The 26,799-nt window shown below is 30.5% G+C and overlaps 1 protein-coding gene across 4 annotated transcripts in view; it reads right to left on the bottom strand.

The window, feature by feature from the left end:
• Window positions 1–3,068: 3,068 nt before the first annotated feature.
• LOC129914973 (uncharacterized) overlaps window positions 3,069–26,799 on the bottom strand; it is a 37,916-nt gene continuing 14,185 nt past the window's right edge. The window contains exons 1-6 of one of the 4 annotated variants that reach the window (XM_055994447.1): window positions 24,514–24,644; window positions 16,830–16,951; window positions 16,598–16,763; window positions 16,405–16,535; window positions 3,781–3,918; window positions 3,069–3,718 (exon numbers count right to left, since the gene is read on the bottom strand). In XM_055994447.1, the coding sequence (XP_055850422.1) occupies window positions 3,397–3,718; window positions 3,781–3,918; window positions 16,405–16,535; window positions 16,598–16,763; window positions 16,830–16,945 (873 nt within the window). In that variant the 5' untranslated portion in view covers window positions 16,946–16,951; window positions 24,514–24,644 and the 3' untranslated portion in view covers window positions 3,069–3,396. Of the gene's footprint in view, window positions 3,719–3,780; window positions 3,919–16,404; window positions 16,536–16,597; window positions 16,764–16,829; window positions 16,952–21,744; window positions 21,893–23,824; window positions 23,960–24,513; window positions 24,645–26,799 lie in introns of those variants that run through there. The other 3 variants (XM_055994435.1, XM_055994441.1, XM_055994428.1) reach the window with 3 other exon arrangements.

The following is a 26,799-nucleotide window of genomic DNA, read 5'->3' on the forward strand; positions in this document are numbered from 1 at the left end:
AATAGCTGAAAAAGTATGGGAGAATTATAAACGCGTCGTTGCTTTTGCATTACAAATTTTTGTATGACACATATCTACATACAAACAATCACGTTTTGCACCAGAAATGTCTACTTTTGATCCAAAAGCATCAAGCATTAATGAATTCAGGCTGTTTTAACTGCAAACATTTTAATACAAAAATCCTTACATCCGTCAGTAGGCATCGTTTACGTTTACACAATATACTTTTAATTAAAACATTTGCAGAATCCCTTCAGTGGTTTGAATTGGGATAGAGGGAAACAAACGGACAAAATTACGGATCAACTTTTTCTGAATTCTCTATTATCGTAATGACATGTCTGACATTCCGAAAAATTCAATGCAATTTGTCCAATTTCATACGAAGTACATTTCGAAGCATGATTCGTATGAAATCGGCGAATTTTCTGCTCCCACAGATACCTCTATATGGCCGAATACCCCTTTATCATATGACCCTGAAAGTAGGAGACAACAGACAAAAAAAATCTTTGGCAGCGGATATCTAAGAAACAAGAATAAAAAATGGATTTCTGTAAATGGCGATTTGTTGTAATTTGGATTTTGAATATGTGCCATTTTTTATTTTTTTTTATTTCGGTAATGTGTAAAATTTTACAGTAAAAATAAAACTTTGGCAAGCTCTCCTGGGCTAACGAATGGACATTATTTAATGAAATTGAAACAGTATACTTACTTCTCAAAACTCTAAATGTGCTATTTCTTAGTTTTTCGATTTTTTGCTTAGATCATTTGGCAGCTCATAACTTCCTCAAAAATGACTATTTTTGAGTAAATAAAAAATATACATAAAGTATTTTGAATAATCTACATGTGCTATTTTTTAGATTTTCAAATTTTGTAATGGGTGATTTTGAATTTCAAAAAAACTAATTTTTAAAAGTTTGGCCGCGGATATAAAAGCCAATATTAATCTTAAAAAACAAAAAAAAAATATGCATTTATTTGTTTTTTCAAAACCTACATGTGCTATTTTTTAGATTTTCAAATTTTGAATTTTTTAATTTTAAATTAAAAAAAAAAACTTAATTTTAAAAAAATTAAAAAAAAAAAAAATATATATATACTAATCCAGTCAAATAAACCTCGGAATGAATGCTAATAGAAATTTTTTTGTTCAATACCTTCGGTTTGGCATTCTATAACATACCTCAAAAGTCTAGAATAATCTCATGTCCGCAAGTCGCGATTTTGAAGGTTGAAGCGCGAATCGAGATTTTCAAAATTAGCACATGTTTTTTAAGATTAATATTGGCTTTTATATCCGCGGCCAAACTTTTAAAAATTAGTTTTTTGAAATTTAAAATCACCCATTACAAAATTTGAAAATCTAAAAAATAGCACATGTAGATTATTCAAAATACTTTATGTATATTTTTTATTTACTCAAAAATAGTCATTTTTGAGGAAGTTATGAGCTGCCAAATGATCTAAGCAAAAAATCGAAAAACTAAAAAATAGCACATTTAGAGTTTTGAGAAGTAAGTATACTGTTTCAATTTCATTAAATAATGTCCATTCGTTAGCCCAGGAGAGCTTGCCAAAGTTTTATTTTTACTGTAAAATTTTACACATTACCGAAATAAAAAACATAAAAAATGGCACATATTCAAAATCCAAATTACAACAAATCGCCATTTACAGAAATCCATTTTTTATTCTTATTTCTTAGATAGCCGCTGCCAAAGATTTTTTTTGTCTGTTGTCTGCTACTTTCAGGGTCATTTTATCATGTGTTGTCCCGCATTATTAGTACCAAACTTTCGAAAACCTATTAAAAGTTATGGCATAGTAACCAAATTTTGCATGAAACTCTCCATTAAGAATCCAAATAATTCATTAAAAAAGTATATATATGTATGTAATATGTACCTATGAAAGAATAGTATTTTTTGAGATAAAGGAAAATTTTAGGATATGCACTAAAGCACATCTTCTCTTCACTATTCATGTGGATCAGGATCAATTTTACACGTAGAACAAAAACAACATTTAATCCTGCTTTCTATCAGGATCACTTTTATTGAACCAATAATTAGTTCATATAAGCTTTAAAAAGTAAGAGATGGATCATGAATTGTGTAATAAACAAACATGAGCGAAAAAGAGATGAATATACAAATCTGAAACCACATTGATCCAGATCGTATTAATTTGTAATCATGATCTATTAGGTAGATCATTGGTCATAATAAAAAGTATCATTCATAACGCATTCAATTTTGGAAATCTTCACCTGGCGGTTTGAAAATTGTGACTTGCGGACATGAGATTTTTCTAGACTTTTGATGTGGGAATGGTGCAGTGGATGTAGTGCTTGTCTGCTAACCTGGAGGTGTGGTTTCGAGCTCTACCTTATGCAGCATTCTTTTATTTATCCTCCAGCTTGAAGTCCACCCGTGGCTTCGGCCTTATTATGAATTCCATTCGTATCGGAATTCGTCCGTAAAGGAAAATTTCATACAAATCGTCAACACAATCGGATTTTGTGATTGTTTCATTCGGTAATCGTAGAAATTTTCCGATTCGATGGAAACGTGATAAGGCCGATTATATGAGATAATAATCATCTTATTCTCAATTCACAGTACCAACCAAAATTCTTTCCCATCTTTCTATTCCTTTTTACTATTGCCATGCAGTATGCATTTAAAAGACCTTAGATCTTACACTCATACATTTAAAATTATATTATACCCTTAATACATACTCATAATGTGGTATTAATTTCTCAATTTTATTTTTAGCAACATTCACTAATTCAGAAAATGATTTAACTGAAAATATTAACTACATAAAAATGATTTTCAGAATATTTGGAGTGTCCTATCTTCTGTAATCTTGGTTTTAGTCTGATTGGATTTAACACACAAATCACCAATAAAAATGCATTTGAATAATTTTGTTGTTTTATGTTATTTTACTCCTCGTAAAACACATCATTATTATTTTCTTTGCAGACAAAATACTGTCGTCTGATTTTCTTAAGATTTTTTCAAACACAAGTAAAAACAGGATTACTATTGGGATTAAAAAACGAAACTTTAATAATATCAAATTAACAGTCAACGAAAAAAATAAAAATAAAAAACTATTCATTTGAAGGTCTTGTAAATAACTTAAAAATATTTTTTTTAAAATATTCAAATCGGTTTTATATATATTCAGGTGAGGCCAAAACAACAAAAAAATCAAGTTTAGGTGTGTTTTATGTTAAAATTATAGTGTAATTTCAAAAAATAGTTCATCATAATGAATCACAGATTTTTTCTTTTTTTTTAATAATTTTTGTTTTGAAATTTAAACTTAAAATTTAATTTGTTTATAGCTATTTGAATGCTTTTAATCAGTTTATAACTTAGCGCGTGATTTAACTGAGGAATTTTCTAATGCTCCTGTATATTCCAAATGTTTGAACAACAGTGAAAGATACTCGTCTCGATGCCTTATGTAATGTGCTGCATGTAAAGAATTCTCCCAGATTTTAAATTCAACTTTAATGTTGGCTCTTTCCCAATTATCGCTGACAGCACGGTTCGATGATACTGGTCCAATTAGGTCATTTTTAGACGTAAGAAATAGGGCCGGAGCTTTGAGCAATGTTGAATGAAACATTTGACTGGATCGCACGTAGTGGACTGTGGCTTGGTTATTGAATTTTTTCAAGTGGTACCTATGTCAAAGAATAGTTATTATTACCAACTGCATTAATTGAAAAATTGGCAATTTACTTACAGAACGTAGTTACGCAAAGCACTTTCCATTCGAGGATTTTTAGGGAAAATTGATTTTGGAAGTCCAACTGGTATTTCGGTTATGTCAGCAGCACTGTCCCAAACTTGGGAAATCATTCTGTCTAAGATCGGTTGATATCTGTGAAAAAAGAAAAAAAATTGTTAATATTCATTCAATCAATAATTTAGATAAAAGCGTTTATTATTTGAAAATTGAGAACAATTTTTTTTTAAATATGTTTATCACGGCTGTTCTGATTTCCGTTCAAGTTCTTTTTTCTCCCGTTTTCAAATTTTAGCTGTTCCGAATTCCGTATTCGAACACATTTTGCGAGTTCATAGGTGTTTCGAAAAACGAACGGACCTACAATCCGACAAATTTTTGCGTTTTCAATCCGGGCAACAATTTTCCAAACATTCTTGCCGGTTCAAGTTAATTTGATAAAAAAAACCTGGGGTCGAATTACGGCATATGTACGTTCATTAACGTATGGTTGCTATGTGTCCCTTTCTTTTTCTACTTATTAAATAGAGACAGAAATAATAAAACCGTTAACGTATGATCGTGATCGTGTGCCGTGATTCGACCCCTGCTCTAGAATGGAGTATACTGGCATGGATTTTGTGGGTCTAACACGAATCGGAGATTTTTTACCTGTCGGAAGCACACCTCGAAGCAGGATTCGTATGAATTCTCAGAATTTCCCCCCCTGACGCATAGGGCGGACTATTTTATGGAAAACATAGTTCAACATATTACAAAGAAATTGCAATAAAAGTATGTAATTGACGGTTTATTTTGAATGTATGGCTTTCTTGAAAAAGATGTACCCATCCTAAAAAAATTGAGAAATTCAAAAAACATTTTTCTCTCATAACTATAGCGGTTTCTTTTTGTATTTCGGGAAAATGTCTTAAAGTATAGATTTAATAGTTTGTTGGTATTTGACCAAAAAAATAAAAATAAAAATGCCATTAAAAGCAAAAGTGTTTCACCAAAAAGGTTCATTTAACTAGTATTTAGATTGGAAAACCTCATTTTCTCACTAAAAACATGTTTAAATATTCTATTGATTGCAGAACCATTATAATCATTCTCTTCCAGTGTTACCATTATTTAATTTTGTAACTGTTAGCTTAAGGTTAGTTAAAAAATTTAGAAAACCCTCGCAAATACTGCAATTTTTAAGTAGATATTAACTTTTATAAAGACATTAAATTTTTTGTTAATCGGAGTACTCAATTAACAATAGCGCATATTTTAAATTTCGATTATTGCAATAAAAAATAGATAATAAGTGGCGAAATGGTTTGTTATTAGCGATAGCATAGTTGGTTGTTTCACTTTAATATTAAACCACGAGGAGAGCATAAGAAGCACAAACGGTTAAGCATTTATCGCAGAGATAGAAAAAAATTGTTTTTTATATGATTTTGCTTCCTAGGATGCAGATACTAGAGTCACTCAGCTCTTTTTCTACTTTTTTTTAATTAAAAATTTTGCTTTTTGTAATTTTGCTATTTCCGATTTTTGGATTGAGTTTACATTTGCATTTATTACACTGGAAGCAGTACGGCGAATATCATTTTGAGTTGACGGCACTTTATACTTTAATATTGTTTCAATATCAACAACCACGTCTAAAATTTCACTTTTGTAAGGAGTTGGTGTAAATTTGAGACCTTTATTTAACAAATTCAACTCTTCATCACTAAAATTCTCGTTGGATTCGTTGACAATGTTGACAATAAATGTTGTTTCTGATTTAACGCACGGAGTTTTTTCAATTAAATGATTTAGTTTTTTATTTAACGTGTATTTTTTCGTTTTTACCTCATTTTCTTTTCTCACCATAACCGCTCTATCAAAACTCAGCCACTTCTCAAACTCATTTTTGTTTAATTTGCTTGTAATTTCAAGATGCAGATTATATAATTTTAATTCACAATCCGCTAACTCTTTGTATTTGTGTTTCACTTCCAAATTAAGCCACATATTTTCTGCTTTTTTAATGACACCTTTAGATCGCTCCGGCCCGGAAAGTTTTCGACTCCAACCCAGAGGGACGGCGCAGTAGAGGAAGACCTCGTCTGAGGTGGCGCAACCAAGTGGAAGGGGACCTCAATCAACTTGGCGTGCGCAACTGGAAGCAGCGAGCTAAGGATAGAGCTGGCTGGCGAAGCTTGTTGGTTGAGGCCCAAATCCACAGCGGATTGTAGCCGCCTTACGGCGCTGGTCACCCTAAGTAAGTAAGTAAGTTTAGATCTATAATTTAGTACCGCAGCACTGATCTTTCTAAATTTTGGATGCACTTTATGTCTTTTACATGCTCGAAGAAAAGAAATGTCTTCGCGACTTGTTGATTGTTCAACTTTGATTTGGTTGTCATATTTAATAACGGTTCGACGTTGAACGGCATGAAGTCCAATATATCAGATCATTGATTGTTTCGAACCCAAGTTTGCCTACAATGTATGCACTACCAAAAACACATAAACAAGGAAAAAAGATGCGTCCAATCGTCTCCAACATTAATGCTCCAACTTATGAATTGGCTAAGTGGTTAGTGAATGAAGTTAAAAAATTACCGAAGTTGGAAAGCTTGTCTGTAAAAAACTCTTTTGAGTTTGTAGATAAAATCAAAGATTTAGTACTGCAAAAAGATGAAATAATGGTTAGCTTTGACGTGTCATCATTATTTCCTAATATCCCGGTGAACATCGCGTTAAATGAATTTAAAAAATATTTAAATAAAATAGAAATCGAAAGTGAGAAAAAAGAAGTTTATTTTGAAATAGCAAAACTTTGCATGAAGCAAAACTTTTTTCAATTCCGGCAAAAAATATTTAGTGATGTGTTTTCCGTAGTGCATAAAAACGAAATAGAAAAAACGTTGGAAATTTTGAATAACCAATTCAAAACAATAAAATTCACTTATGAAGTTGAAGTGAAAAGAAAAATCGCGTTTCTCGATTTAGAAGCGCAATATAAAAATGATAAAGTTGAATTTGGTGTATTTCACAAACCAACAAGCACTATGAGAACCATTACTAGTGATTCTTTTTGTCCAATACAGCATAAATTAGCTGCGTATCACTCAATGGTTCATAGATTATGCCGTTTATCCCTTTCTATCTCGAATTATAAAAAAGAATACGAGTATATAAAAACAACTGGGTGTGTAAATGGTTTTGGTGAACAAATGATTGATAAACTAATCTATAAACATACGCGAAAAGTGAAAAACTTCAACATGACAACCTTTCTACAAAAGACAAAACAACAACATTGAGTAAGTCAGGGATTTACATGATTGAATGTGGTGATATGCAAACGTAAATACCTATTATGGTGAAACAAAACGAAGCATAGAGACAAGATTTAAAGAACATATGAATTGTGTCCGTCTCAATCAGTCACAAAAATCTGCGATTTCGTCACACATTTTAAATGATGAACATAACAACATAAACATCGAAGATGTAACCCTACTCAAACAAGTAAATGACCACAGACGATTGGATGCATTTGAATCGTTTTACATACAAAAAAACACAAATGCACTAAATTTAGACAACGCCAATATTGAGTCTTGCCTTCTTAATCTAATGTGCCAAAGACAAAATTAAAAGAAAAGAGAACTAAGCTTAGTCGCGATTGCTGATGATGGAGTGCATACGCTCTGAAATGCATTCAGGTTAGTTACGTGTTTGTTTATATGGTTTTGCGTTAAATGTAGTGTTTTTTGTAAAATTAAATCTAAACAAATGTGTATCGACTCAAATGAAGTCATAATAAGGTGTAATTAAATTTAAATACAATTCTCAGATTTTGTGTTCAACTTTTTTTTATTATTTCCTATTCTTTTAAATTTACTTGCTAAAATCTTTTATAACTAGGACATAAAAGTCTCTTCAAATTCGTACAAGGAATCATCAAAAATTACCAAGATCTTCATAAAGCAAATACGAGTATCTTCTGGAAACTGATCTTCTCGATCAAAAGCATTACAATCAAAAGTCATCCCCTGTTGTGCAAAAATTTCAAAAAGTTCGGTGTTGTATCTTCTGAAGTAAGCCCCATTCTGTATGTTCCACAACATTTGTCGATATCTAATCTATCTGGCACATTTCCAAGAACACCAAACGCATTTATTCAGATCGAAATCCTCCCAATAGAGAATGGAGAGTTTCCCTGGAATATAGGCGTAAAATTGCGCCTTGATACTTTCTATCCTAGGCCCGGGGACTTTCCCCAGGGTTAATTGAAGAAAATTACAAATTAATGTTCTTTTCCAAAGAGCTACCATGAGCTCGTATGTAACCCCGAAAGACAAGCCTAGAAGACACAAGTAACCACCGCCACTGACAATGAAATTAATTTCTATATGAACAAGCACATGGTTAAAAAAAAATCTGTGAATTATAAAGAATGAACAAAAAAATGTATAAATAATCACAAGGGGATGATTAGATTAGTTTTCATGATTATTTGTGTTCTGGTTAGATGAATTTATTTTTGAATAGTTTTTTGTTTTCAATAAATTAAGTGATCTAGTCAAATAATTTTTTTTTGATAAAACGATAAAAGAAAAACCAGACTGAATTAAATTTTTTGATTTTATTTTTTTGCTTCATACTCGTATCTTGCCGGTGAGACTGCTTTAGATTATCTCAAGCTAAGAGAATGTACCCTAGGTAAACCATTCAAGTTTTTTTTACTCCCGGAATATTTGTTTCTCAAATGAGAATAGATCACATTCACACTTCGTTAATTTTTTTAACCGTACCATGCATGGTGTATCCTTTATTCCTTATTTTATTATTAGGTTGTTTTCGCCCAAATTTAGCGATTTTAAACCACCAATGGTTTTCAAAATTTTAATATCATTATTAAATTACTTTTAGGAAACTCCAGTTATTGGTTTTAGCGATAAATTCTCCCTAAATCCACAAAAACATAAAGAAATTTACAAGCCTCGTATGGTTTTTTGTGGGTTGTTACCGAAATGTCACATGGTTATACAGGGTCAACGGCGTATACAAGGGGGGGGTCACGGGGTCATGACCCCCCCCAAGAACTCAGAACTTAAAAAAGAATTTGTTATGTGATACTGAAATCTCTTGAGTAAGATTATTTTCAAAATGTTGAAGTTTTAGAACATGAACGAAAATTAAAAGTAAAAAAAATTTTTGGTATTCAAACAAACTATTTTACCATATTTTGGGGATGTGGTCATATTTTTAGCGAACGCTATGCTGGATTAGGATTATGTTGATTCGTTCGATAATATTAGTTGAGCTGTTGTGTTTTGTATGGAAACAAAATCCGTATAAGTATTATATTCAAAGCTTTTTAAAAGAAATTGAATCTAGTAGGTACACAAAAATAATATCTTAAGGGCAAGACACTGCTTACCAGCAAATAAAAGAAGCAGCCATATCTTCTATTTTTTTATATGATGAAGTGAATAAAATATGTTTTAAATAGGTAGGCTTTCTGTGGCCTTGCTGTGTGGAGGTCAATTCTGTTGATAAAATTCGTCATCGGCAAAATGTTAAAGAAGGATATCATTTCTCAAATCTTTTTAGTTTTTTGCAATGTTCCAGTTCAATACGTTCGTCTGATAAAATTTGTCGAATTTTGTTTGCTTACAGAATATAACAGTATTTTGTACATACTAAATTTGCTAGATCTGTTGCATTTTTTGAAACAACTATCGATTTGTTAATCATCAATGGCCAGCCAATTATAGAAGCAATGTAAGCAACCTTATCTAAGGCAATTTAAATATTATTATTAAATATCACTTAGGGCTAATTTTTTGAATAGTTAGATAAACCTAAGTTAAAGCTTATTCCTAGGAATAAAAGTTTTTTTTTATAGTGAGATTTATTCTTCTGATAGTCTATCTAACGATTGAAAAAGCAGGGCTTAATCTAATAAATACAACTGAATGTTTTTTATATTGTAAACCGCTGATTAATACCTGAAAACGGACGAATTCCAAAATATCGCCAAAAGTATTTTTTTTGTCTTTACTATTTTAATAGAGGTATTTTAAATTCCCATACAATTTTAAAACAAAATTTAAAAAAAAATATATTTTCAATGCAATTTTTTTTACAAAACTTTGCGATTCGTTTGCCTGAGGTTAGGAAGACTTTTAATTCAAAAGTTAAAACTGTTATTAAGTTAAAACGATTTTTATATTAACTTTCTGGGCTAGCGGAAAACAATGAACAGTTGTTTTAAGGCAAATTATTCAATCGAAGTACTCGTACAGTACATTTTATTTTTAGGAGAGGATAGCCTCAATTGGTCAAAATTAAAGCCTAGTACGCTGCTGATAAGAAACGAAAAATCCCATACAAAAATGAAACAACGAAATGGTAAACCAAAAATTTCGTTCAACTTTTCGTTCTGTAGTAAGCTGTTCGGCACAACGAAATTGAAAGTCTAAACTTCTTTTTCGCACACAAACAATTGCCGGGGACATTCATTGTGTGTGGAAAAATGACATTTTGAGTTTTTTTGTTTGTTTTTGTTGTTCATTTTGTAATTGCATGTCTTTCTGCGATGCGTGTTTGCTTTTTTTTCATTTATGTTTTGCAAATTTTGAGTATTTTTCGGGCCAGATTTCGCAAGCATTTCGTTGTCCTCGTGGAGACCGACGAAAAATTTCGTTTCACATCAGCAGCGTTCTAGGCTTTAAGGCTTAACGCTAAACTTAAACGAATCTCATACCGTTTTTGTTTGGTTATTTTTAGAACTACATTCGGAACTTTTCGATTCGAAATGCAAGACGCACAAATTTTAATGTTTAATAATTCAAAAAGCCCATTTTCAGGTTTATGCCTGCTATCAAAACTTTTGAAAAAAAAAAAAAAAATTGGCATGACCCCCCCCAAGAAGCAAACCTGTATACGCCCCTGTACAGGGTGTCCCAAAAGTAATGGATCAAACGAAATATGCTGATAGGCCAACTTTAGGGCTCTCAGAATTTGGTAACTTGCTCATCCCAAATCCTTACGGTTTTCGATTTAATGCAGTTTTTGTGAAATTTCGAAAAATCCCGACTTTGCAACAGTACTTTGCTTCCTCCGCTCATAATTGATTTTTGTTTTTTACAATTCTTTCACTAAAACATTGCCTAATCATAAGAAATAATTAATTAATCAAAATATTTTTTTATTTCATTCGCAATTTTGCTGCAAATTAATTAACAGTTCAATGTTTTATAAAAACTCAATTTCTTACTTTTATTTCACAGTAACACCCTGAAAAAAATTTGTATGGTGTGACAATGGTTTATTATTTAGAAAACTGACCGTGTTATTGCAGTTTTCAAAAATGTATAAAAGTTTCCAAAGTTGAAGTTAGAACTAAAGATATTACAATTTAAAAGCAACAAAACAGGGCTTTTCATAGAAAAAATAACAAAGAAAAATAAACACATTTTCTCGACTGTTGTTTGTTTATTTCTTTTTGAATAAAAGCCTCGATTTTTGTTTGTTATTCTGCTCTGAAAATCTCTGTTTTGTTGCATTCAAATTGTAATATCTTTCGTTCTAATTTCAACTTTGGAAATTTGTATACATTTTTGAAAACTGCAATAACACGGCAAGTTTTTAAAATAATAAACCTGTGTCTCACCATACAATTTTTTTTCAGGGTGTTGCTCTGAAATAAAAGTAAGAAATTGAGTTTTTATAAAACATGGAACTGTTAATTAATTTGCAGCAAAATGGGGAATGAAATAAAAAATATTTTCATCAACTAATTGTTTTTTTATTATTGGACAGTGTTTTAGTGAAAGAATAATAAAAAACAAAAATCAATTGGGGGCGGAGGAAGCAAAATACTGTTGCAAAATTGGGAATTTTCGAAATTTCACAAAAACTGCATTAAATCAAAAACCGCAAGGATTTGGGATGACCAAGTTACCAAATTCTGAGAGCCCTAAAGTTGGTCTATCAGCATATTTCGTTTGATCCATTACTTTTGGGACACCCTGTAGTATAAGGGGTTGAAGAAGAAAAAAATTGTTATTTTGTATGTAGGCCCGAAACTTCTTGAAATAAACTCTCCTTATGTTGGGTATTTTGTCCATAATAGTCAAAATTATATTGGACTTTGGCCAAAGGCATAAAGCCATTAATTCTAAATCAAAACTGAAGGCTACTGTGTATGGGAAGTGGGGGCAAGACCGTTTTTGTACTATGTTGTATGAAAAAAAGTAAAATTAGCAACACTTGCTATAAACAATAGGTGCCGTTTCGTATGATCGATCACGTTTGTTAGTTTTAGCAAGTTTAGTTGAGACGCCGAAGAGTTACGGTAAATTTTATCATTTTTCATCAAATTGTTATCGTTCATGTGAAAAGTCAGTTGTACTTTTAACACTGAAAAAATTAAAACTTTTAACTTTTCCTTTTTTTTATAATAAAAAGTGAACATTCAAAAGTATTTTCTGCGAAAGAAGGAGTCATAAAGATAAATTTAAAAAAAAAATCCAGAACATCAGATATGATATGACTGGGGCAAGGCCCCAGATGGGCGAAATTGGAAGCTCTGGAAGCTTAAAAAAAGTGAAAAAAGAAGGTCACCGTAAAATCTTCCAAAAAACCTAGCTACAGACGCCAAATAATACAGTAACTGATGAATTTGGTGAAGAGGACTTTTCTATCCTTCAACCTGCAACCGTTTTCTAGATCCAATCCATAATATTGTTGGATTAAATGCAAAATGTGTAAAAAAGAACTAATGAAAATACAGCATAAATGTGTTATTATTGAAAATAGACTGCATTTAATGCAAAAGAAACGGTCTTTCTACCGTGTGGTCATAGAGATACATATTACCGTGTGAAGCTCATATAGAGATTGCATTTTACCTATACCTATAAAACAAATCTTATAAAATTTATTTATATTACTCGTATTACTATATTTTTAAGTTGCATCCAATTTTGTCCACAACTGTGTATACATATATACATTGGATTAATTTTAAATCATTGATTGATTGATTGATGTTTGGGGTTTAAGATGTACTGCGACCTGTAAGATCTATTCTGCCCATAATCTCGTAAAGGCCCTAACTACAAAATTTTCGATTTTGATTTTTTTGCATATTTGGAGTTAGGGTATTGTCTCTGATTCATTCTGATTTATTTTTTTAGCCTAGGTCTTCAAGTAAGTCAGAAAATTCAAAATGTACTTTTGATTTTTTTCATTTTTATATGCAAATTGCGATATTAGATTTAGTGTTTCCATCTATAACTCAGAAGTAAGAAAAGTGTAGTTAGGGCCTTTACGAAATTATGGGCAGTATTGTACCCCCTTTTAAGCTAAATGAGTTAGTACCTCATTTTATAGCTCCTCCCCTATCCCCTAACTTAATTCCTTTCATGAAATTGATTATTTGGGGTATTTTCAAAGAGTGCAATTTATCCTCTTCGACTTGGTAGCGACCCATGTGTTTAAATCTTTGGTGTATTAGTGCATTGCAACTACCCAGAATGTGGTCTGGTGTTTCTTCTTTTTCGCTACAGAATCTACATGTTGCACTATTTACTAAGCCCAAAATATGTAAGTGCCTTCTTAACTTACAGTGGCCCGTGAGGAGCCCAGTGATTAACCTGAGATTGTTCCTACATAGACTGATACATGATTTGAAACGCTCTCGGTTGTAGTTCCCGAGGAGCATTTTCGCTTGTCTCAGTTTTTTGCTCTCCTGGACTCCTCGTCTAGTTTTATTTTATTTCTAATGACATTTTCTCCTATTCCGCAATACGGTTCGGGTCCCATTAAAGGGGAATTTGCTCCCGTTTTTGCTAAGGAGTCCGCCTCCTCGTTACCCTGGACACCAACGTGCCCAGGTACCCAGTGGAGAGTGACTTTGTTTATTTTTCCAAGTTCATTAAGTTTTCCTATACACTCCAATACTAGCTTGGAGTTGATTTCGTAGGATTTAAGTGTTTTTAGGGCAGCTTGACTATCAGACATAATGGCAATGTTTTTATTCCGGTGATTTAATTCGAGGTTTATTTCTGCATATTTTACAATGGCATTTACCTCAGCTTGAAAGATACTTGGGGATTGGTTTGGTACTAGGCCCAAAGACGCCTGCCCCTGTACCTTCCGCTGTTCTCGACCCGTCTGTGTACCATTTGATGGTATTTTCTTTAAAAGAGTAGTTGATAGATTTAGATTCACCTACCCAATCTTTTTTACTACTGAGATGTATATTGTAGTTTTTCACAAAGTTATAATTCGTGACCATTGCATCTCTTGGAAAGTCAAGGAAGTTTTCTTCTGAGGATCTGGACAGGAATTCTCTTTCTCTGTTGCCTATGCATTTTCCAGCCCCAGTTCCTTCCTTGGCAAATCTCATGATAGCTCCCTTAGCAGCACTTTCAATAATAAGGTGAAGTGGAGTTAAATCAAGAATAACCTCCATTGCTGCTGTAGGGCATGTTCTCATAGCCCCGGTGATGCAGACACATGCGAGTCTTTGCACTTTATCTAGTGATTTCCTAGTTGTTGCAAGATCGGTTCTTTTGTGCCAAGCCACCGCACCATAGGTAATTATAGGTCTTACCATCATAGTGTACATCCATCTTAGGATGTATGGTTTGCAGCCCCATGAATTGCTTGCTAATCTTTTGCAAATCATTAAGACTTTCGTAGCTTTACCAGTGGTTATTTCTACGTGTTTGTTCCAGAGGAGTTTACTGTCTAGTGTGATACCTAGATACTTAACCTCCTTCTGTGTTTCTATTACTTCTCCAGCTAACCGTATAGGTTTCATACGGGGAAGAAGTCTTTTTTTGGTAAATGGTATAATTGTCGTCTTGGTAGGATTGATGTTAAGTCCTGCCGATAGACACCATTTCCGAATGTTTTTCAATCCTCCTTGAATAATATCGCAAAGAGCTTCTTCAAACTTCCCACTGGCCATTATTACTATATCATCGGCAAAACCGAGACATCGTATACCTAGGGAAGTTAGATTTTCTAGTAGTTCATCAACAACAATACTCCAAAGTAAGGATGAAAGGACCCCCCCCCCCCTGAGGACAGCCTCTTGTTGTGATGATAGTTTGTACATTAAGACCTGCCCTTACCTCAGCTGTTCTTGTGCTCAGCATTTCATTGATCCATCTCACTACAGTGATAGGGACTTTTTTCCTTTCAAGAGCCTTGTTTACAGCGACATTTTAAATCATGCAAATTGGCAGTTTTTTTATTTATGTTTTGTTTATATTATTGACCAATTGATTTATTATCGGGAGTTATCGGGTAACATTTTTAATACAATCTTTTAAAGTAGTAAAACAACCAAAAATTTAATTATTCTTTTGCTTGACGGATCGTCGTCTTTGTGAACCTTTATGATGTTGTTAATGGGTGCGAAGAGAATAATTATAAAACTTGATTAAATCAACTTCAATGCACAGAAGAAGAACGTTATAGTTAGAAATTGGTATTTTACTAAGTTGACCTTTAAAGGCATTTAAGACTTTAAATCTATTTTATTATATCAATGCATAAATTTAAATTAAATATTAATACTATTAGTGAATTGAAGTTAGTGAAGTGTAAAATCGTCGTCTTTGTGAACCTTTATGATGTTGTTAATGGGTGCGAAGAGAATAATTATAAAACTTGATTAAATCAACTTCAATGCACAGAAGAAGAACGTTATAGTTAGAAATTGGTATTTTACTAAGTTGACCTTTAAAGGCATTTAAGACTTTAAATCTATTTTATTATATCAATGCATAAATTTAAATTAAATATTAATACTATTAGTGAATTGAAGTTAGTGAAGTGTAAAATTAAAAATAAATCTTCGAGTTCTGACTTATACATATTCTCTTCGAGTCCTGTCTTATACATATTCTCTTCGAGTCCTGACTTCACTTGTGAGTTTCATGATCTTTACAGTTTCATGATCTTTACTTCTTTAAAACCCTCTTAAGTTTTGTTTGTAAAATCAATTCTTGAATAAGGGTGTGTTGTGTGGGCTTGGGAACCATATTATGCTACTCATATTAACAGATTTGAATCCGTTCATAGAAAGTTTATGAGATTTAGTTTACGTTACCTTCACTGGAGAGATAGAATGGTAATACCACCTTACTCTCAGAAATTTTAACTAATAAATCTAACATAAGTTTTTGGTCATAGAGAATATTTGCGATTCTGTTTTATCATAGAAATATAAGTGGTTCGATTTCAAAACCATCAGTTCTTTCCCGGTTAAATTTTAATGTTAGCAGTTATAGTGTAAGAAGACAAAATGTCATTTTTTAACATCTTCAGTAGATCAAAATATGGCACTTATAATCCCCTCAATCTATTGATTAATTAATGTATTTTATAAAAAGTATTTTCTTATTTATTCTTCTTATGATAATATTAACTAGGAGGGTAGGATTAGGAATATGTTTTTCACTCAATATCGTGATGATTTTATTCAACATTAATGTAAAAATTTAAATTTTTACCGTTATGCCGACTTTTCACGAGTCGATTTCAGTCGCACAATAGCTATGTCGCACGGCTGAAATAGATTATGTTCTCTTAAATAAAGTGACAAGCAATAGTTTCTTACCTCTTCATATCCCTGGACATTATCAACATCATTTCTCCAAATTGATATGCGCCAACAGAAAATCCATGAACAACAATCGGAGAATATGTTGAGTTATTTTCTAAGAATTTTAATGTATCAGCAGCAACAAGCTACAACAAAATTTTAAATGTTAAAATTCACTCTAAAATTTTCAATTATTTAAAGAACAAGCCTGTGTTCCTTTAGTTGGCCAAATGAATTGCCAAGGGGTAATGTGAACTACCAACACATCGTAACCCAGATCTGTATAGATTTCTGCATATTTCTTCAAATGCTTCTGTTTAGCTAATAACCATGACATAATCAATACCAAAGGATTTCCACTAGGTGTTTTAAAGCTAAAATACATGAAGTGTTTATCAGTTTAGGGCATATTATAATTAAAAAATGCAATTCGAACTTACGTTAATGTTTTTGGGTCAAATTCAACTTTATTAGCACTTTCTGTAAAGAACGTCATGTTTTTAGTTAGATCTCGAATGTAGATTGGCCGAACATTTTTCTTAGGTGGTGGTGGCATGGTTGTCTGTAAATAAATAAGTATATTTAATTTTTTTGATACAAATCTTTTACAATATTGTTTATATTGTGTGTCGCAGTAAAGAAATATGTACATAGATAATTAGTTTTCAATTGAGATTTAACTGTATGGTATGAAATTTTAAGTTAATTACCCCTCAAAGAAATAATTATTTTAAGCATTGTCCGTGACATTTATTCGGTTCAGCGAACAATATTTGGTTTTACATACTTGTTTTGGATTTGGAGCTAAGTACAATTTATATTTGGTCATCATCAATTGTAGATATTTATTTAATTACAATTTAATAAACAAAATACAATTTCTTTACTTTGAATAAAATATCGAAAAATTTTATTAAGAAATCAAATTTCAAATTATTGCCTCGTTCGTAATGAATTTATACATGCGGTAGCTTTTATTTTCGAACGGCTTAATATTATTACAACAAGCTGTTGCGCCAAATGATTAACTAAAGTTTAATCTTGGAATACATTATTTGTCACTCTGATTCATGCGATCGCTTTATACATATATATTATAAACTGCTGGGTAGTTAATTTGATAGGTTAGGTTATTAAAAATAAATTGTCTTTTCTCAATCATTAATTTTAGTAAATCTTATAATTTTACTAAACTTGTATATAAAAGACAAACAAAAATTTAAAAAATCCTAATCTAATCTCTCTGCAAGTGTTATTTGCAAAAATTTGGTTATTTTAAATCATCATTAGAGAATTCAATTTTAAAGTTCAATTTTGTTATTTTTTTTCTTCGTCATCATTAGAGAAGTAAGGGCAGAATTTATCATACAAAACCTACTTCTTTGGAAAATTCGCCATTTATTTGAATTTATGGAGATGATGACACTGAACAGCCTACGTTCAGCCCGAGAACATAGTTGTTTTGTTACGAAATATACATGAATTGGTCATTTAAAAAAAAGTCATCTTATTAAGCTGAATACTGAATATAGTATTGGAATCTTACGTCCATTCTATATGCAGCTCAAAAAAAACCCTAAACATTGTTTTATTTATGAATGAAACAGTTTTTATTGACTTTGTATGCAATGCTGAATTTTAGTTGTTTTGAAATGATCGATTCAAACACATATAAAGTGATTTCTAAAATAGAAGCGATTTAATTATTACATTTTTTTCGTATATAAATAATGTAAATGCATAAAATTAAATGCAAATTAAAAAATAGGTGTGGAAAATATTAATGTTTGTTTTTTAGTTGATTTGTTTATATAGTAGATAATTTTTTATCAGTGGAAATGATGCACTGATATACGAAAAAAATAACACACTTTGAAATCATGAATTTGAAAAAAAGAAACTACATAAACTTCAATTAAAATCACAAAACTTTCATTAATTGTCACAAATACTTCAGAGATATTTCTTAAAAAGCATGTTGACCAACTTTTGAATTGAAAATATTGAGTTTATTGAAAACAACTCGAAAGTTGCCCAACTTTAGAGTTTGCTTCAACCGTGAATAAAATTGCCCTAATTCTTTAAAATATGTAACTATTGAGTAATAAGTTTTAAGAAGAACTCAAATCATTAGATATGATATGTGACTAAAAATGACAAAACTATTTTGTGTGTATGAGCGATCTATGAAATAGGTATTTTTTTTTTGTTTATTTTAAATCAGTGTGAATTGTAAGAACCAGTACGTGGATTTAAGTTATGTTATTCACCATTTTCATTATGCTAAACACCAATATTCACAAATGTGTTTAAATCTTCACCCACAAAATATGTGCTTTGTATGCAAACGCTGCGCTTTCGCGAAGAAAGGTTATCTACAAAACTTCAGTTTCGGTGGAATTTGATACAATTTCAATTTATTTTATATTTTAAAAATTTTCAGATATAAAAATAAGTTAAAACATCTTCAAAACTATCGGAATGAAAAAATAAAACACAAAACTTGCTCCATACTTATTTTTTGCTGTAGTTTTTTCTCAACACATCACTTTGAATTAAACACTACAATAAGAAATTTGAAATTCAGTTCGCATAAAATAATAAGTATGGAAATAAAATCGTACAAATAAAAACAAAAACAATGAAAACTTTGTTCTAATTTAAGCTAGATGGTTTACAACTTAGGAGGTTTTATTACAGAGTGTTTTAATTTAATATGAGGTAGACATTTCTTCAATACCTGCTTATTTGTTTTGAAAAACGGAAAAGTCATCAAACTGCACTGTAGGTTTAAAGAAGAAATATAAAAAGCCATTATCGTTTCCGTAAAATACCTACATTATGTCCACCAATACGGAATATATTAATAATATTAAGCATATTTTGTTTTTGAACCAACACCCCAGAATTAATATCTTGCTATTTCTCATTCATAATTTTAAATGTAAAACTGACTTTAACATTTGGATATTACATACATATTTAATATATCGAGTTCATTGGGGGTCTCTTGTCTCGAATCAGAAGTTGTCCTTTTTTGATTTTTTTTTTTTTCTTTTCCCGGCTAACAACTGAAATATTGTTTTACATAAAACAAGCTATCCTAGTCATTTTAAAGTACCTTTTTTTTTGTTTTACTGATAGGTTCTTCTTAAATTGTCTAGCGAAGCGAGATATTAGTAAAATTGTATTTAATTAATCTTTTTAATGCGTATAAAGAGTATGTGCCAAACTGTTGAATGGGGATCTTTCATTATTGGAATAACGTAGCTCTTCTAAAAAATAAATAAAATGCACGACTGGGTCGCTAGAACTTGTTCTTAGAGTTCAAGTTGCTTAAACTTTTAAGACTTTTTATAAAGAAATTTGGAAAATGTAGGAACCTACTGCGACCTACTACCTACTACTACAAAAAAAAATAAAATTCGTTTTTTTTTTTAAATAAAATAAAATCTATAATCAAATTGACCTCCAAATAAAGTATGCAGTTTTATTTGATATATTAAGATGCATTTTTAGGAAAAAATTTTCAAAATCGTTAGAGCCGTTTTTTAAAAAACTAATTTTTTTATAAATAATGGCATTTTGTAGAAATCACTAATCAACATCTAAAAACAAAATTTCAAAAAAAAATCAACGTCCCGTTTTCGAAAATTTGATTTTCAAAAAAAAAAAATTCAAAATTGTTTTAAAAATCCAAAAATTATTTTTTTGAAATTTTGTTTTTGGCTTATATTAAAATTATATAAATGCTTTCGTTTCGTTGAAATCGAATAAGCACTTTCGGATAAAATCGGATTTGAAAAAAAAACGGTTCTATGGCAAGCACCGTTAATAATGATTTTCAAAAAAAAATTTTTTATTAGAAGATAGACCTTGTCTCAAAACTTACATTTGAATTTTTAAAACAAAATCGTTGGAGCCGTTTTTGAGCGATTTCAATTTTACTAAAATCGGTATATGACAAGTACCGTTATTTTTGGTAAAAAAAAATTGATTCCAAAAACCCCTCTGGAGAGTCGCCAAATTATGCTATATAACAAGTTTGACATCAATCGATCTATCCGTTTAGGCTGTAGCTTCGTTTACAGGCAGACAGACAGACAGATAGACAGACAGACAGACAGACAGACAGACAGACAGACAGACAGACAGACAGACAGACAGACAGACAGACAGACAGACAGACAGACAGACAGACAGACAGACAGACAGACAGACAGACAGACAGACAGACAGACAGACAGACAGACAGACAGACAGACAGACAGACAGACAGACAGACAGACGGACAGACAGACAGACAGACAGACAGACAGACAGACAGACGGACTTCCGGGACACAATTTTTTGGCATTCTCTATCATCGTAATGTCATGGAAAAATGCTATCTCAACTTTTTTTTTGTACGAATGCATAACTTGTAGTACCTACATATATAAAAGTAAAATCTGAATTGTTCTAATTCAGTTTCGTGATTTTTCGAAGTAAAATGTATGAATTACTGACAAACTTTGATCGGCAATTAGATTTTACTCAACATAGTTTGCGAAACAAATGATAGAGGCAATAAAATCACCATCATTCAATTTATGATGACTAATCACTTTGAGTAATGTTTTGTTTCATTTTATAGAAGTAATATCTACAATATTAAAAAACTTAAACTCAACATTTAACTGAACATCCTTATTTCTTAATACAAAAAGATTAAATTTATTAGATTTGAAAATTTAATACATACATTCAAACTCAAAGTATTAAGTTTAAATAATTTTTTGGCTAGGCCTCATATTACGTTACCCAAGAGTTTGTAGAATCTACTCCAAAATTTTTAACAACGCTCTACATTTTTAGTTTAGTTGTCACAGAACACTCGAAAAACATATTTAAAAAAAATACTAAGAGATAGTATCGAAGTATCGTATATTTTGATTAATTGGACTTAAACATCTGAGGTTACCCAGAAAAATAATTCAAGTGTTTATAACTTATTTATTCAGCTTTTAAGTACTGGTTCTTCTGTTCAGATTGGTCATTTATTTATATCTCAAAATATAGCTCGAATACTTAGTATGATTGGAAAAACAACGACAAAAACTTTGAAAAATCTTATGTATTTCGAAAACGCATCCATTCTATTTTTTTTTAATGTGATTTCCAAGTCCCTGAGGTGAAAATAGGTTAGAAAAATATAGTGGTATTGAGTGTCCATTTTGGCTGTAATACATTTTAAATGTAAATTTGTGTAAGAATGCAAATTAATACAGTTTTAATTCTTTGATTAAAAAAAACAACATCGATAAACAATAGATCTTGAATAACACAAAAACATAAATTTATTATAATACGCACTTTTAATTCAACCAACCGTAGGTATGTTGATATGAAGCAAAAACGGGAATATAGAAGGAATCGTTTCAATTAATACATTACAAATTTAGCACCGTGCCTTAGAAAAAAGTCATCACAATAATTCAAACCTAAAGTTGTTTTCCTCGAGCTACAGGGGCTACAACAACATTTAACCGTAATCTTAGCCTTGATTGATTTTATTGTATTCATATACCAGTTAACTAAAGCTTATTTTAAATTGTAGTTTAGACTAGGTAATTAAAAATTAACAGAAAAAAAATGTAACTCAATAAAATGCAAGTTTTTTTCTCCCATATCGTAAACTTGAAAGGGCGTTCTGATTAGATTATATTTAAAAACGTTGTCCAAGTGTCATTTAATCAATGAACAAAAAGTTAAAAGAATAAGTTTTATTATTTCCTTATCGAAGTAGTTAATGTAGTTTAACAATGTGGATTTTAACGTTTAAGTTTATTGACCGAATATAAACATTAGGGCATTAAAAATAAAAATTCCAATTTTCAGTTTTAGAGGTCAAGTCCTTTAATCTATATATGTACAGTATATAAATTGATTTTTATTTAAGAGGTATAAGGACTACTGAGGATACACTTAAAAAAAGCGGCAATACATTTTATTTTATTTTATTTTATTTTATTTTATTTTGTTTTATTTTATTTTATTTTATTTTATTTTATTTTATTTTATTTCATTTCATTTCATTTCATTTTATTTTATTTTATTTTATTATATTTTATTTTATTTTATTTTATTTTATTTTATTTTATTTTATTTTATTTTATTTTATTTTATTTTATTTTATTTTATTTTATTTTATTTTATTTTATTTTATTTTATTTTATTTTATTTTATTTTATTTTATTTTATTTTATTTTATTTTATTTTATTTTATTTTATTTTATTTTATTTTATTTTATTGTATTTTATTTTATTTTCATACACAGATCAAAAAACGAAATAAAACTTAATCTAAAAAAGAAGAAAGGGTACTCTACATACATTTCTAAAAGTGCGGTTTATTACTTTGGTACTTTTTGGAGTTTGTTATTAAAATGTTTGAATTTTGTTCATTGAATATGAACAGTTCTACCTAAATCAAAGATCGAACATTTTTTTGACATCAATTAAGCTAGATTTCCAGCTTATATATAGTTAACTCTGTCCGCCATTTTGAAACCACCATTTTGAATAAAGAAAAAGTTGAAAGCTTTTTTCGTATTTCTCATACTAATCTGCTTCAGTGTACTAAATTGCAAGACCTTTCAAATGGCGGTGGAACTGATTTTTGCCGACAAAAAGCACCAAAGGCACCACTGTGTCGCGAGAAGAATGATATATTGTCAAAGCGTTCTTGACCGAAATATTTTTAAATGTTCAGCGAGTTCATGACTTTCACTGATTGTATCAACTTCATTTTAACTTTTTTTTTTCAACTTAATATTAAGCTCATAGAAGAGTTTTCTAAAGCTATTATATTCAAAGAAATAAGATGTTAGGGTGGTAAATTTTTTTTTTTTTTTAATTACCATTTTAAATTTTTTTTTTTCAAACTTTAAAGTGGTAGCCCGAGCGGAAGATATGAACTGATTATTTTTCAAACCCTTCTTAGTCTTCATCATTCGTCACTTTTCCACGCTATTACGATTTGAAATTCGAAAAAACGGGTTTTCGACCCACTTTACTGTGTGTGATGTCGATACGATGGTGTTTTATTTAATTGTTTTTTTTTTTTTTTTTTTCAAAATACTTAATATTAAATTCCACCTTGTGATAAACTCTCAATATAAACTTTAATTTTATTTAATTTCAATTGAAAACGAAATGTGTCAAACACAAATGGTTTTGGTTTTTAAATCAAAATTGCAGAAGTACCGTAACGTTGTAAAAAATTTGAAGCAAACCACATCAACGAAACGAAATACAAAACGCTTTTTAAATTAAGGTGAAATTGCGAACATTTAGTCAATAAAAAATAATTCCCTAAAGGATTAAACAAAAACATATCACTTTAAATTGCTGTTTTTATGTTAATATAATAAAAATTATATTTAAAACACACATTATCTACTACGTTTCCATTGGGAGTGCTTTTCCAAAACAAAAGCCAGTTTAATCCCATTTTCACTTAACAACAGTAAACTTAAGTATTTATGCTGAACTATATTTCTACACTTATGTATTTTTCAAATACAATTTTTCTATCAGCTTATAATTGTTGACAGTCTAACTGCCATTCTACTTATAAAATTTTTTTATTCTATTTAAACTAAGGAAGAGTACTGATCAATAAAGAGTCATTCTATTCATTAAGCAAAATAGACACCTGCAGAATTTTTTTTCTAATTTACAATGTTGGAATACTAATTTCAGCTCAGCTTAAATATGGAAGAGAAAGAGAAGACTTATTTCAATTTATTTGTTTTGAATACACTATTGAAAATTATTATAAATCTTTGATTGAATTAAAACATATTGCAATAAGCTGAATTCAGATGATGAAGTTCAATTCGAAATCAATTGGAAAATAATCTGTATGATTGATTCAATTTAGATTTTTGTTCGAATGAAATCGGTTCGTTTTTGTGATCAACGAGGGACATGAAAACGTATAAAATTAAATTGGATGAATTGGATGTTAAGAATAAGAACATGTTAACATTTGGTAAGAAGTAAACATAATTTTTTTAATCCTATTTTATATTAGCTGATGGCATTTTCAAAAACGTGCAGATAAGAAAATTGTATTACCTTTATCAATTCAACTACTTGTGTCTATGTTTTTACTTTTGCCATCAAATCATTATCTAATCACAACTGAAATTGAAGGTAGTTTTTTTTTTTCTTTATTTAAAAGTTAGCTAGCAGTAAAAAATTATGTAGGAAGAGGGCTGGACACACGAGTTAATATGGTTTAATGGCAATTTATCAATTAAAAATTGGAAGCGAACGATTTTTGTAAGTTTGTTTAAAACACCTTGATATAAACAGATTAAAATCCTCAGCGTAGACATCTCAACTTAAATTGTTCTAAACAAAAAATATTCTGATAGTGGAAAATATGTACCTATATTAAGTTTTGAATAGAGATGTATAAAGGTTATCAGAGTCAGAAAAGTAATCTCCCGACCTTATAGAGCTACACCCACTAAAAAAAACCTGCAACTTCTGTATTTGAAAAAAATATCTTTTTTTTTTAAGTTAAATGATCTCCATGCAAACACAAATTATTTCACAGTTTTTTCCTCGGATTTTAATGATTTACTACAATGGCAACAATCTGGAGGAATGTGTGGTTCCATTCGGTCCGTTTAATGGGAAGAACTCCTTGCGGGTGTAGAAGAAGTAGGTACTAAATAGGAAGCCTATCGGATATAAACGGGAAAAGATAAGGATACAATTTACATTTCACAGAGCCTCTCAATAGCTTTGAATTCGGCTCTGGTCTAGGAATGGAACAATTTAGACGACATCTTTATAATGAATATTATTCAATGCAAAATACTGCTTAATAAGATGTTTGGGAGCAGTACTTAGCACTAAGACAACCAGGAACCGTTAAAAAAAAAATAAAAATGAAAATGTAATATGGAAAATAGTAATACATTAGATTTTGACCTTTTTCCTTAGTTTGTACCCATCTTATTTTAAATTTTTTTTCCTAATTTTTGTATTTATTTATTTTTTAACATTATTTAGGTACTTGATTTCATGGCAATAAACAAAACTGCATTCAGAGCATTATTTTTTTTTTTTTATTTACCTACTCAAAATTATTTCAAAAAACAAATATCATTTGTATGATTAAACACAACGATTTGCCTGGACGAAAAATATACGTAAAAAAAAAACATTGCAAACAATATATATCTGGTTGTAGAAATACGTCCGAATTATGGAAGTTAGTGAGAGAAATAAATAAGGCCACCAAAAATTTCTAAATTTCTATAGAGCTAGGAAATGAAGAAATACTTTCAAGAAATGGCAACAAAGAATCAAGCTCAATCGAAATGAAATAATGGAATCGCAATGTACAGCTTCTAAAATAAAACAGACGTTGAAAAAAAAAAAAACACCGGGTTCGGATGGTATATTCTAATAGAATTCTACAAATTTAGTAACCCTGAGTCAATTCAACACCTTGCAGCTTCATTAAACTATATTAAGGGGCACGGTAGTGCCCAGTCAAGTTCTCTAGCAACTTTGGCACTACACCCTTATTTACAGGAAACAACTCAGGCCATTTTCGACCCCCCTCTAATTTCCACACCAAAGATGCCAGAAATTTCAAACTACGCTACATTTGTTGAGCTGGTCAAAACCAAACTCCTCGCAAAATTTCAGCGATGAGTAGTTTCTGAGATTTAGGGCTTCAAAAATCGCAAAAACCGTAACTGACTCACTGACAGATCATCAAAATAATGGAGAACTTCCCGCTATCGTAGAAACTTAAAATTTTATCGAAAAATTGAGATATTCAATTCAGGGGGCGTGGCATCCGCCCATGTCCGCTGAATTTTCATCAAATATTATAGAGCACTTCTGATTATCGTAGAATCTTGAAATTTGGTAGAATGGTAGAGATTGTAGTTTATACAAAGGAACAAATTTAAAACGTGAGAATTTTAGCCATGGGGCGTGGCAACCACCCATTTCTGCTGAATTTGCATTAAATATTACAGAGCACTTCTGACTATTGTAGAATCTTGAAATTTGGTAGAATGTTAGAGATGATAGTTTATACAAAGGAAAAAATTTAAAATTTGAGTATTTTAGCTGGGGGCGTTGCAACCAGCTATTTTCACTGAATTTTCATCAAATATAGAGATTTTCAATTTTACAGCCAAACCTTGCAAAAAGTAGTGAAATCAGAACAAAAACATTACTGTTAAATAAAGAGCCAGATCTCCTTTATTTAAATTATGCTGGCACAAAAAGTACTGAGATATAAAAGTGTACCAAGTTCTAAGGTTTGGGTTCAAATTCGTATCAATAAAACTTTGATTGTTTACTTGGAAATTTTTGAAATAACTTTAA

The sequence above is a fragment of the Episyrphus balteatus genome, chromosome 1, assembly GCF_945859705.1.
Source record: "Episyrphus balteatus chromosome 1, idEpiBalt1.1, whole genome shotgun sequence".
NCBI classification, from domain to species: Eukaryota; Metazoa; Arthropoda; class Insecta; order Diptera; family Syrphidae; genus Episyrphus; species Episyrphus balteatus.